The 12,996-nt window shown below is 61.3% G+C and overlaps 1 protein-coding gene across 3 annotated transcripts in view; it reads right to left on the bottom strand.

Annotated features, from left to right (window-relative positions):
- The window catches only part of RASA3 (RAS p21 protein activator 3), an 81,479-nt gene that overhangs the window by 13,812 nt on the left and 54,671 nt on the right, over nucleotides 1–12,996 (bottom strand). For all 3 annotated transcript variants that reach the window (XM_070380680.1, XM_070380679.1, XM_070380681.1), the window contains 11 exons: nucleotides 9,447–9,527; nucleotides 8,929–9,001; nucleotides 7,822–7,898; nucleotides 6,439–6,543; nucleotides 5,429–5,585; nucleotides 3,460–3,608; nucleotides 2,806–2,920; nucleotides 2,291–2,365; nucleotides 1,801–1,924; nucleotides 1,371–1,477; nucleotides 408–485 (listed from right to left, as the gene is read on the bottom strand). In XM_070380680.1, coding sequence (XP_070236781.1) covers nucleotides 408–485; nucleotides 1,371–1,477; nucleotides 1,801–1,924; nucleotides 2,291–2,365; nucleotides 2,806–2,920; nucleotides 3,460–3,608; nucleotides 5,429–5,585; nucleotides 6,439–6,543; nucleotides 7,822–7,898; nucleotides 8,929–9,001; nucleotides 9,447–9,527 — 1,141 coding nt within the window. The remainder of the gene's footprint in view (nucleotides 1–407; nucleotides 486–1,370; nucleotides 1,478–1,800; nucleotides 1,925–2,290; nucleotides 2,366–2,805; nucleotides 2,921–3,459; nucleotides 3,609–5,428; nucleotides 5,586–6,438; nucleotides 6,544–7,821; nucleotides 7,899–8,928; nucleotides 9,002–9,446; nucleotides 9,528–12,996) is intronic.

Raw genomic sequence — 12,996 nt, 5'->3', positions numbered from 1 at the left:
AAACGCTCAGGCTGAGAACGCCCAGCTGTGCAGTGGGGCTGGGCAGTGTCTGTGCCAAGGGCACACGTCTACGGATCCACATACAGCAGTGGAAGTGCCAGCCACTTACAGGGGACAGTCAGCACGCACAGGTGACGTCACAGCCCAACAGGACGGCCACTGTATACGGTGACGTGACATCACTGCCCACGGGGGACGTCACACCTTCAGGTGATGCCACTGCCACCTGCTGTTACCCTGCTCCTCCCAAAGGCGCTCTTACAGCCTCGCGTGGGGAGGCCAGGCTGCGACCCTCCTCACCCTATTACTCCACGTCCTCCTTTGGGGAGGCCAGGCTGCGACCCTCCTCACCCTATTACTCCACGTCCTCCTTCGTGTTGGAAAGGGAATTAAAGCCAGTGACTCACAGACTTGGACTTGGACAGGCTGCCCAGAGTCTGAATGGCCTTCGAAACAAGTGTCAGCGTCCTCGACGTCTGTGGGTCCTGCCAGAGACGGGAGGTGACAGTCTCTCAGACAAGTTGTGACTGAGCCCAGCACTGCCACCAACAAAAGGAAGGACACCCCTAAAAGCTGTGCTGTCACGAGTGTCATCCGTGAGGGAGCAGCTAAGCCCAGAAGTGCTGGATTCACAGGTCCCTGGAGACCCTCGGCCTGTCCAGTCTGGGAACTGCTAAAGAGGCGGGCCCTCGGGCCACCCACACCCAGTGCTGCCAGCCAAGGGGATCTCTGGCCATGTCTCCCAGGACCCTGCCCAGGGGCCCCTCGCCCCCAACACGGCTCACAGGCTGGACTCAAACCCAGGAATGGGCCATCACCCTGGGCTTTCCACCAAGCGCGGGGGCCGCCTGGCACTTTGTCCATGAGGGCGTGGGCCTCGCTCATGGTCATGGAGGGAGTTCAAAAGTCCATGCTGACTACCTGGCCTGAATGATGACTGAATATACCCAAGGTCAGGAACACTCTGTCTTCCCATGGAGGGCGGGGTGGAGTAAGCCCTCAGCTGAAGCCCTGGTCACACCATCCAATGGTTTTAATGACATGACTTAGATCAGAATGTCTCAGCACCTCCCCGAGATAAGGACTTGAGGGCCTGTGGCTTATCCATAATCCAGTCATCACGTGGAGCTGTCTCTGCACCTTCCCCTACTCGGCTAGCAGCACCTTCCCTAACCCTTCCTGGTCCAGGGGGCGGGACGGGTCAGGGCAGCAGGACGGGTCAGGAGGGCTGGGCGGGTCAGGGCGGCTGCGAGGGTCAGGGCGGCTGGGGGTGGTTAGGAGGGCGGGACGGTCAGGAGGGCTGGGCGGGTCAGGGTGGCTGGCCAGGTCTGGCTGACTAGTGCTCTGTGCTGTGTTTGAGGCTCACTCACCGTGTGGTGGGGCGTGAGCTGGAAGAGGTTGGGGGACAGGATGGCTGGAGCGAAGAACCGCAGGAAAATGAAGCTGCTCACAGCTGTGTACCGCACGTCCAGGTCATCTGTGGTGGAGACAGACAGACTCGTCTGGGCTTCTGGAGCCATAGGGAGAAACCGGGCCAGGGAAGAAAACGGGAGCCACTGGGACAAAGCTCAGCTGCGAGCTGTGATTCCCCAGGCAGCGCTGGGGCCTGGCTCCCCCAGGGGCGGGTGTAGACAGGGGAGTGTAGATGGGGGAGGTGCGAGCTGGGGGGTGCAGACAGGGAGCCCTCCACGCTGGTGGCTGACCCCTCCCAGCAGCAACGGCTGGAGCCCTAACCCTGATGGGACCTGAGAGTCCTCTGCGGCCTGGAGGCCTCTCCACAAGGGGCCCACGAGCACTCACCCTGGAAGCGCTTGGCGGCTGCCTCCCGCAGGGAGAAAAAGATGTCACACATGACGGTGGGGCAGCTCACCCCCGATTTGGTGATGACGCTGAACACGCGGTCCACAAACTGCCGCAGGTTCTCCTGCAAAGGCAGAGGGCAGTGCCGGCTGCACCCAGCCCTCCCGGGGCTGCGGAGCCGGCCACTCACCCAGGGCCCTCGGGCAACAGGCTTCCCACCACGGGTCAGGGCCAGCGTGCTGTGGAGTCCAGACCCTGCATCCAACCAGGGAGGGCGGAGGGGCGCATTGTGGCCCTGCCCCTGCTGACCAAGGGCCCATAGACCGCACCACGGGATGTGACCTCCGAAGGCCAGGACCCCTCTGGGCTCTTTAGAGGCACAGACAGTGTGATCCGCGGGCCGGGCCTGGAGCAGGGTGTGGCGGCTGGTGCTGGGTGGCTCCCACAGCCCCGCCCGTCCCGAGCGCGTGGCAGGGCGCGTGGGTCTCACCATGTTGCTCTCTAGGCTCTCGCCGTCCTTCAGCCTCACGGGGTCAATTTCACAGGACTTATGACTCTGGCAAATCTACAAAGAGCGTTCAGGACAAGCCACATGTGAACTGAACTGGGGCCCAGGTGGGCGGAGATCCTATGAGCTCCTCACGGCGCCCTCAGGGCCCGGCTCACGCCTCAGGGTGCCCTCAGGGCTCGGTTCACAGAGCAAACCGGAATCTAGCCTCCATCCTCTCAAAGCAAAGGACCCGTTTCTTGTTAAACTGTGCTGAGGAAATGCCCTTCCCAGAAAGGGGACCCAGAGGAATGGCCTCCAGGACCGGGGAGGGAGGTGTCCTCCCTGGGTCCTCCTGTATGAGCAGAACAATGGACTTTCTGAAGTATTTTTTTAATTTGAAAAATGAGGGAGACTCTGGGATGCTTGGAGGCACCCTCGGGAGGCTGGGAGGCTGGTGTGGCGGCGACAGCTCTGGGTTCCGGGGGCACCCAGCCTCCCCTCCTGCGGGCCCTCACCTCCTCTATGGTGGGTTTCAGGGTGACGTGTAGGTACTGCATGCCTGCCAGCTTCATCGTCTCATCGATGCACTTGGATGTCAGCGAGTTCCCTCGGAAGATCGTATTGGGGTCCCTAGAAAACAGCATGGATAGGGAGGTGTCCAGGGAGTGGGGGGCTGCCCTGACCAACGAATGCCTTGCAGCACCCAGAGGTCCAGGCCTGCCTGCTGCATAACTAACCCCCCACCACTATGGCCACCACGGGGCCCCCAGGGCCCTGCACTTCAAGAGCCACATCTGGTCTTCAGGGACTCATGACAGCCCCAGGGGCAAAGGGTGTCTTCGCCACATCTCCACAGACACGTATGGATCTTTCTGAGCTGTTGGTCCCAGCAGAGCCCACCTCCCAGAACAGTGGCAGGCCCTGGGGAGCAGGGACCCGGCCCCTGACGCAGGCTTCTTGCTGACCCCGCAGCCCCGACCTTGGAACTGAGCTTCCCCCAGGCACCCAGCTCCCCGCTCGCCTGCCCCCCCCACACCTCGTTCCCAGGACGAAAGGCACAGTTGTGAAAGAGCCAGAGTGTTGGTGAAGTCCGCGTGGCTCCCTCCAGCTCCCTGGGCCCCCGCCCTGCCCCAGGACCCCAGAGGGTCTCAGGCCCAGCTGGCACTCACTGGGTCCTGCGGACCTCGGCGCTGGCGATGGCGCTGATGAAGGGCACCACCCGGCCGTAATGCAGGAAGAGCCGCACCAGCGGGATGGCCGCCTCCTGCTTCTCCCTGCAGACCTCGCCCAGGATGTGGGCCGCCGATGCGGAGACAGGCTGGGGCAGGGTGCGGGAAGTGAGCCCTTGCCTGCCAGCCCACTCCAGGAGCCACACCCACCACCCACACGCAGCACCAGCCGCTGTGCAGAGAACCCGCCCGCGACTCTGGGGTCACAGTCAGAGAAACCGCCAAGTCTCGGGCCTGATGGGTTCCCGTGGCTCTTGTGTGGAGGGTGGGGGTCCCCGTGGCTCTCGTGTGGGGGTCCCCGTGGCTTTTGTGTGGGGGTGGGGGTTCCTGTGGCTCTCGTGTGGGGTTGTGGGGTTCCCGTGGCTCTCGTGTGGGGGCATGGGGTTCCCATGGCTCTCGTGTGGAGGGTGGGGGTCCCTGTGGCTCTCGTGTGGGGGTGTGGGGGTCCCCGTGGCTTTTGTGTGGGGAGTGGGGGTTCCTGTGGCTCTCGTGTGGGGTGTATGATTCCTGTGGCTCCCATGGGGGATGTGGGGTTCCCGTGGCTCTCATGTAGGTGTGGCAGTTCCCGTGGCTCTCGTGTGGGGGCGTGGGGTTCCCGTGGCTCTCGTGTGGAGGGTGGGGGTCCCCATGGCTCTCGTGTGGAGGGTGGGGGTCCCCGTGGCTCTCGTGTGGAGGGTGGGGGTCCCCGTGGCTCTCGTGTGGGGGTGTGGGGGTCCCCGTGGCTTTTGTGTGGGGAGTGGGGGTTCCTGTGGCTCTCGTGTGGGGTTGTGGGGTTCCCGTGGCTCTCATGTAGGTGTGGCAGTTCCCGTGGCTCTCGTGTGGGGTGTGGGGTTCCCGTGGCTCTTGTGTGGAGGGTGGGGGTCCCCATGGCTTTCCCGTGGAGGGTGGGGTCCCCGTGGCTCTCGTGGTGGAGGGTGGGGTCCCCATGGCTCTCATGTTGGGGTCCCGTGGCTTTTGTGGGGGAGGGGGGTTCTGTGGCTCCTGTGGGGTGTGGGGTTCCCGTGGCTCTCATATAGGTGTGGCAGTTCCCGTGGCTCTCCTGTGGGGGTGTGGGGTTCCCATGGCTCTTGTGTGAGGTGTGGGGTTTCCCGTGGCTCACATGTGGGGGTGTGGGGTTCCCATGGCTCACATGTTGGGGTGTGGGGGTCCCGTGGCTCTCCTGTGGGGGTGTGGGGTTCCCGTGGCTCTTGTGTGAGGTGTGGGGTTTCCCGTGGCTCACATGTGGGGGTGTGGGGTTCCCATGGCTCTCGTGTTGGAGGTAAGGGTCCCTGTGGCTCTTGTGTTGGGGTGTGGGGTTCCCGTGGCTCTTGTTGGGGTGTGGGGTTTCCCATGGCTCACATGTGGGGGTGTGGGGTTCCCATGGCTCTCACATAGGTGTGGGGTTCCCGTGGCTCATGTTGGGGTGTGGGGGTCCCGTGGCTCTCCTGTGGGGGTGTGGGGTTCCCGTGGCTCTCGTGTGAGGGTGTGGGGTTCCCATGGCTCTTGTGTGAGGTATGGGGTTTCCCGTGGCTCACATGTGGGGGTGTGGGGTTCCCATGGCTCACATGTGGGGGTGTGGGGTTCCCGTGGCTCACATGTGGGGGTGTGGGGTTCCCAAGGCTCTCGTGTGGGGGTGTGGGGGTTCCCATGGCTCTCCTGTGGTGGTGTGGGGGTTCCTGTGGCTCTTGTGTGGGGTGTACGATTCCTGGGGCTCCCATGGGGGATGTGGGGTTCCCATGGCTCCTGTGTGGGCTATGGGGCTCCCATGGCTCTCCTGTGGGCTGTGGGGTCCCCACCCCCAGTAAAGGGAGACACAGACGGTCCTGAGCACTAGGCAGGCTGGGAGGTCCAGGCTGAGGGGCGGGGGTGGGGGGAGGCTGCCAGGTGCCGGGTGGAGGCGGGCAGGGCCATGGGGGGGCCATGCAGGTACCTCCACATCCGCTGACTTCAGCAGCAGGTCCCTCAGGGGGCTGTAGTAGTCGGAGGAGAAAACATGGTCTTCCGTGTAGACCACATTCAAGCGCAGGGAGCCCAGATCCCCTGGCTTTAAGCTCTTGCTGCCGTTGTCCCGAGGCTGAAGGAAGTACCTGGTGCGGGACCCACGGACAGGCGGCATGAGGCCGCCGCTCCCCAGGGACCCTGCCACAGCGGTCCTCCTGACACGGGTTGGGTCAGCGTCTGAGGCGAGGGGTCTTGTGGACACTCTGCAGGACACCCCCTCCGCATCCCCACCCTTCAGTGGCTGCCCCCGACCCCTCCCACAGAGTCCCTGCACCTGGAGAGTCCCCCACCTGATGCCCCCAGAGTCTGCATGGGGGACAAGCCCCCATGGTCGCTCACTTTGGGCTGATCACAGAGCCACAGACTCAGAAGAGGGTGTGGGAGTGGGAGGAACAGGCAGGGCCGTGAGCAGTGCAGGAGACTGCAATAAAACCATTTACCCTGGAGACTGACCCTGGAAAATGGCCATCACTGAGCAGCCCCGGGTGGAGAGACCCTCAGGAATGGACGTTAGTGGGGAGGGAGGGCTTGTACTATGGGCTGGGTGGCCCCAGGCACAGGGGCACCCAGCGGTGCTCCTGACGGATACCCTTGTCCTCCCAGCCTATCCGTGGCCTTGCAGCACCCAGCTGCCCTGAGCGCCCATGCCAGGCAGCCTGAGGTATGAAGCAGCTGAGCCACTGACCACCAGCAGGCCTCCCGTCCAGCCCCATCCCAAGGCCAGGCTATTGGTCAAGCAGGGCCGCCTGGGAACCGAAACAGGAATTCCAGTTTCCTGGGACGGACGCTCCCTGGGCACAGCACCGTCTGCCCACATGCTCACAGGTGAGTGGGCTCTGGGGTGAGGTGTGAGGCGAGTGATCTGCGCCTGCCCCCACCCCAGTGGTGGGACAGGGCGGTGAAGCCACTGTCAGGGCTGCTGGGCCGTGGGGGCCTCACCAGGCTTCGTGGGGGCTGGACTGCCGCAGCACCTTCAGCGGGACCCTCAGCTCCCCCAGGAACTCGTCCCCGAACTTCAGGTTGCTGGCGTTCCACAGGTCCACCCTGGAAGGCAGAAGGCATGGGGCCTCTTACCAGGTGGCCAGGCAATGGGAGCCCTGAAGCCCAGAGCTGGGGCAGGACAGGCCCACAGGCCACTCTGAGCACAGCTGAAGCCTGAGATCCAAGCGCTCAGGCCCTTGGAGGGGGAGTGGCTCGCCCAAAGCCCCAGCCCATGGCTTGTTGCTATGTGGAGGCTGGGCTTGCAGGACAGAACCCAGACTGCCCCCAACTGAGTGTCAGAACCTCAGGCTTCAAGGGAAGTCCTGACCCACAGGAAAGCAAACTTAAACGGTGTCAAATCTAGAGAAGCCCTATGGTTCTCATGAGCATGGTGGTCAGACCCACTGTGGCCACCCCAGACTCAGGCTTATGATCTGTCCCCAGACACAGGGGGTGGAGCTGCAGCCACAGAGGCAAGAGGGCTGGCGAGGCCCAGAGGGATGCCGGACCTTGCGCTAGAGGCCCCACTGCGGGGCCCTGAAGCAGTGGAACTGTGTGCCAGGCCAGGCCTCACACAGAGAGGGGCTTGGAACCTTTGCACTGCACCCAGGAAGACACTGCAAAGTAGACACAGACCATGTGTCCTCCAGCCACCTCCCAGCATCCTCGTGCTAAAATGATCCAGAAAACTGAGGTTCCTGTCTGTAGATGAGACAGTTACATCTTAGGTAGGTTGGCAAGGAGTCCGGGGCCCTCGAGGAGGAGAAAGGGACAGACATTTTTTTCTACATTGCTTTGTCTTAGTCACGTAAGACATTTTTTCTTAAACTCTGAGTTGTTATGACAACAATCTTTAAGACTAACTTTTTACACAACCATACAGAACAATTCATCTTGCTCAAAGGTATGTTTTTCCTTAAGCTCTGTACTAATGATTATATAACAACGATACCTTGCTCAAGGACATGTTTCTTCCTTCTAACAGGAACCTTCTGACTAACCTTGCTATCTTAAGAGTACGCTGTGGGAGTGGGTCTGGCTAAAGTACTTAAAGCTTTGATCAGACTAGCGAGGGGGTACTCCCCATCCCCCTTCTGATGTCTGTGTCAGAAGCTTTCTCTCTCCTTTTTCACTGTAGTAGAACTCGTGCCACACAGAGCTCTGAGTGATCAAGCCTGGTCCCGGGTCCTGAAGCTGAATCTTTGGAGGTCGCGATCCAACACCGTTCAGCATAAGCTTCATGGGTGTCGCCCAGTTTCCAAACACAGCACAAGGGCCCAGCAGGCGGCAGGAGCCCAAGCGTACTGCCTGGGAATCTTGACCCCAAATGCCCTCACGCACCGGATTTCCAGTTTGTCCACATCCTCGTCCTCGAAGTCGAAGTGGGACTTGCGGCTGTAGCTGCAGGGCCTGGTCACCTGCGGGCACGGAGAGCGAGCGTCAGGCCTCCGCTGCCCCTGGCTCCTGGCTCACTCCTGCACAGCCTGCAGATGCACCCCATGAGGGAGAGCTGGCCTCCTTTTCCTCCTGGCTACAACAAGCACATCCCAGGACGGCACAGTTTCTTCACCCAGGCTCTCAGGCTGTGCCTCCAGGCCTCCACAGCCGCCCAATGAGGCCACCGTTGCCCATCCTTTTGAGGGCCCAGGTGGAAGAGGCCAGTGACCCCCGCACATCCTGACCCATCCCTCCAAGTTCATTTGCAAAGTCCCCTTACACCTTTCCACCCTAGCATTTCGTTTCCTACAGCTCCAGTGCTCCATGTACACCCTTACCAGCCCCACTCCAGAAACCCTGCCCACTGCCTCTTGGAGGGTGGTGCACCCATTCTGCTCTGGGAGCCCCAATGCCGTGGTCGCCACATAAGGGCACGGCTGCTCCGCCCTCCCCGCGCTGGGCAGTGAACCATGGAGATGGGAGCGAGACCCTCATGCTCACCTATGGTGGCCTTTGTAGGGGGACAATGGCCTCTCGAGCATTACTGGGGCTGGCACCTCTGAGCCAGTGGTTGGCAGTTCTGTGCCAGCCTGGCCCTCACCCACCAGCCAACTGGTGGTTCTGGTTCTAAGGGGCTCTTGTTTGAATGCACTACTTCCACCCCCAAAACCCTCACTACTTGTGGTGAAACAAGCCTCTCTCTGCTGCTCAGGGGAGACTGGGTGGAGCAAAAAAAAAAAAAATCAAGCCAGCCAAAAAACCCCAAGGTCTTGGTAATTTGGAAAGTATTGATTTGCCAGCATTCAACACAAAACTGGGTCAAACTGGAAGCAGCACACAGCCTTTCCGCCCAGGGAAGGAAGGAGGTCCTGGGGGTTCACACTGCAGAGTGGGAGGGACTCCAGGTGAGGGACAGCACCCCAGAACTCTCCGCGGCAGTGACCAAGGGCCCTTTTGCCAAAGACCCCGGGGTGTGGGTATCGATTGTGTTTGTGCCACTGAAACACCGACCTCAAAATAAAACACTTCATCAAACTGGGGGTTGTTGGTCTTCTTCTTCACCTTCGTCTTCTTCGCTTCTGACCTGCATTCGAGGGGAAGGATCGGATGGAAAACACTGTGATTCCACCAAGGCTGGGCCACCCGGCCCTCCAGGGCACAGACCACCCAGCCTTCTAGGGCACAGACCACCCGGCCAGCCTCCAGGGCACAGACCACCTGGCCCTCCGGGGCACAGATCACCCAGCCCTCCAGGGCACAGACCACCTGGCCGGCCCTCCAGGGCACAGACCACCCGGCCTCAACCACCAGCGGCTGTGTCTCCAGCACCAGATGGTATGCAAATCGGGACCCTTTACTGAGCCAGAAACACCCACATGAAGAACAGGAAGGCTTTCTTCTTACAGACTTCAGGCCATGAAGGAAACAGAAGGAAGTGAGGCCTTCACAGCCTGCCTGGCCCACCCGCTTTCAGGAGGGAAGCCCCACCTCAGCGACCTCGCCCACCCTGCAGCTGAGGCTGTACTTGCCTGCATGGTCCCGCCAGGGTCACGGTGGCATAGGGGTCACACTGCCCGTTCACGATGGGGAGGCCCTGGCACTCGAGGATGCTGAGGAGAGAAGTGGAGGTCAGGAGGGCATCTGAGGCCCAGGGGCCATCTCACAGCCGCCCTGAGGTCTGGCAGAGCAGTCGTCTCAACAGCTCAGGCCAAGAGCCACAAGTCCCTGCAAAGCACGCCCCAGGCTCCCGTCTAGTAAACAGAGATGGACAGCTGGTCAGCGGGCAGCAAGCACCTGGGGGCAAGAGGAAGCGTGTGTGCACCAGGGGAGGACAGACACACTTCCAGTGTTGGCTGGAAACAAAGCACAGCATAGGAGTTGAGGGTCGTGTTTACGTGGTGGGCTTTCTGAGGACCTAGCCCAGGATGCAGTGTCTCAGACGGCTCTGAACAGGTGAGAGGCGCCAGGGTACACAGGAGCACCTGTGACCAAGGCCAGGTGGTCGGAACATCGAAAGGCCACTGTTAACTAAACCCAGACACCCCGGGTTAAGGAGTTTAGTGCTTTTCCACACACAGGAAGATACGCGCGGGAGTCTGGGCTCACTGAGATCATTCCTCTGATGGGCATCTCCGCTCTCTGAGGCCAGAGTCCTGGACTGTCCACCCTGAGACCCTTGTGGGGAGGCTCTGCTGGGGGCGGCTGCAGTGGCTGCTGGCTTGGAGGTGCAAAGCCCTCTGTTTATGATACGGCAGGTGACGTTCTCTGTCCGCAGTGCAGAGTTTCCAAGGCGAATCTCCTGCCTTCCGACCCCAGGAGCTCGAGAGAGGTCTACGCAGCCCTGTCAGGCAGGAAGCAGGACTCGGTCTCTGCTCTTGGGGGCCTGAGGGCCCAGCACGGCAGGGGCTCCCAGCCCTGGCCTGTGTGCTGCCTCCAACGTGCTCCTCGGGCAGGGAAATCCCATCTCAGGCTTTGCTCCATCAACTGCTCTGGCTCCTGGCTCCCTTTGGGTCTGGACCGTGGTCCACCAGCTCTTGGACTGCCCTTGTCCATCACCTGTCGCCCTGGTCTGTTGCTGGACAGGCCTTGTTCCTGCTTGAACTCCTGGCTGGATGCTGTGAGCCTCACATTTTTGGTGCCCGGGTTCTGGGCCCCTCTGCCATCAGAGGCTGTGGTCTCGTTTGAAGAGACTGCTCTGCAGCTCTGTCCGGGAGGTGCTGGTGGCCTCGTCTGGGGACAGTTTGGTCTGCTGAGTGTTCGAGTGAGAGTGTGCTCTCCACTGGGCTGGGGGAGACTCTAATGACCCCCAGCTCTGCAGCCCCTTTGCCCTCAGCCTTCTTGCCCACCTGGTCCTGAGGGGCTCCACCCCGTCCATTCGTGCAGGTCCAGGGAGTGCCACCAAGTGCGCTGCCCCACAGAAGACGCCCTGGCTCCGTGTCTCTTCTCACTCGCCCTGGGCTCTGCTGGGGGAGCTCGCTGGCTGTCACCAACGCACGTCTGGGACAAAAGTGGGCCTGTGGTGACCTCGTCTGCTTCCTCCCGTGGGGGCCGCCCCCATCCGCATGGCTGGTGCAGACGGCGTCAGCTCTTGGTTCTTTGAGGTGAGAGAAGGCACGTGTCCCACTGTCCCATCCTGGCTGGAAGCAGAGCCCTAACCCCACTCAGACGCCGAGGGTCTGAGCGTCCCGCCTTCCTGCCTCAGGGAGACCGAGGTCCCGTTCACGCCTGCAGACGGGCACCTGGGTGGCTTCTGCCCCTCAAGGGGCCTGGCGGTCCTGGCCCTTCACGGGATCTCCTCTCTCCAGGCAGAGCTCCGCTGCTCCCACTCTGCGAGTGGGCGACCCTCTTTCCGTTTCTGTGCCCACTGAACAGGCTGGGCTTCGGGAACATCTGCGAATGTCTTCAGGTCTTTCCCTTCCACCCTTCTTTCTGGAATGTCGCCCTTCTCTCCCTGCTACAGACCTGGTCTGGGGTCATGCTCCTCCCTCTGTGAACTAACTTCTCACTAAACAAGAATCTTAGGCACATTTCCAGGGATGGGCATGTAGCCGTGAGCTAGCCAAGGGCTCCTGTGAGGGGCCCAGGGAGGGGCAGACACCCCGAGAGGCCTGGGGAGGGGGCTTGTGTGAGGGGCTGACACCCTGAGAGGCCCGGGGAGGGGGCTTGTGTGAGGGGCTGACACCCCTAAAGGCCCGGGGGCTCGGGAGCCCAGCAGCCACAGTGGGACAGTGGGTGGAGCTCCCCAGGAGGAGCACAGAGGGTGGCCCGCCGGGTGGGAGGGCGGGAGGCCACGGCCCTGGGGCTGGAAGCAGGAGGAGGGACTCACTTGCCCCACACTGTGCCAAAGGCACAAGTTCAAGGCTAAAGGGTTTTTATCACATCCAGTTGTGAATCAGGAAGAAGGCAGGATGGTGGACTCTCTCTGGAACCTCAGGGACAAAGGTGTCCTGGCAGCAGCCTAGTCGGGGAGCAGCTCCTCCTGCACCTGGCGTCTTGGAGGCGCACCTGGACGTGGGGCCAGCCGCCTGCCAGACAGCCACCTGCCGGCCAGCACCGCCCCTCCTCACCAACCAGCACTCGGAAGGCTCCGAGCGGCAAGGGGACGGCTTGACTGCAGCCACCCAAACATCTCAGAGAAAAGGAAACCCGACATGCTGCCTCCCAGGATGCACCATGGGAGATGCGTCGTGGGCTCATCAGCCCTCCTCCCAGGGACGTCGCTGCACCAGCTGCACAGCCTGGCGCTCAAGCCTGTTCAGAACCCGTCTGCCCAGAGCCCGTCTCAGTGGGAGAGGCACATTCACACCGGGGTGTGTGCCTACGCTGACCCCACACACACAGGTGCACGCTCACCCTGCAGACCTGCAGGCACGCACCCACAGGTGCAAACCCACTCCTGCACACTTGCATGTACACATGTGTACACTCACCTCTACATACCTGCAGGCAGACCCAACAGGTGCACACTCACTCCTACACACTTGCAGGCACACACCCACAGGTGCAAACTCACTCCTGCACACTTGCACACATACTCACCCCTACAGACCTTCCAGCACACACTGACAGGTGCACACTCACTCCTACACACTCGCACACACACACACATATGCACACTCACCCCTACAGACCTGCAGGCACACACCCACAGGTGCAAACTCACTCCTGCACACTTACACACACACACGTGTACACTCATCCCTCAGACCTGCAGGTACAGACTCAACAAGTGCACATGCATTCCTACACACTTGTAGGCACACACCCACAGATGCACACTCATTCCTGCACACTCGTACACACACATGCACACTCACCCCTACAGACATGCAGGCACACACCCATAAGTACACACTCCTTCACACTTGTACACACACTCAGACACCTGCAAGCACACACTGACAGGTGCACACTCAGGTGCACACTCACTCCTACACACTTGCATGCACACAATCACACTGGTGTGCACACTGATTCTTACACTCCTGCACACAAAGAGATGCACATCCACCAAGCATTATGGGTAGAAGCAGCTAAGATTTGGGGGTTGTGGTCAGAGGTCAAACCCCAACTCTGCCC

Source organism: Bos mutus, chromosome 12 (assembly GCF_027580195.1).
Source record: "Bos mutus isolate GX-2022 chromosome 12, NWIPB_WYAK_1.1, whole genome shotgun sequence".
In the NCBI taxonomy this organism is placed as follows: domain Eukaryota; kingdom Metazoa; phylum Chordata; class Mammalia; order Artiodactyla; family Bovidae; genus Bos; species Bos mutus.
The sequence above is the reverse complement of the archived record's forward strand: the minus strand, read 5'-3'. Positions and strand labels throughout refer to the sequence as shown.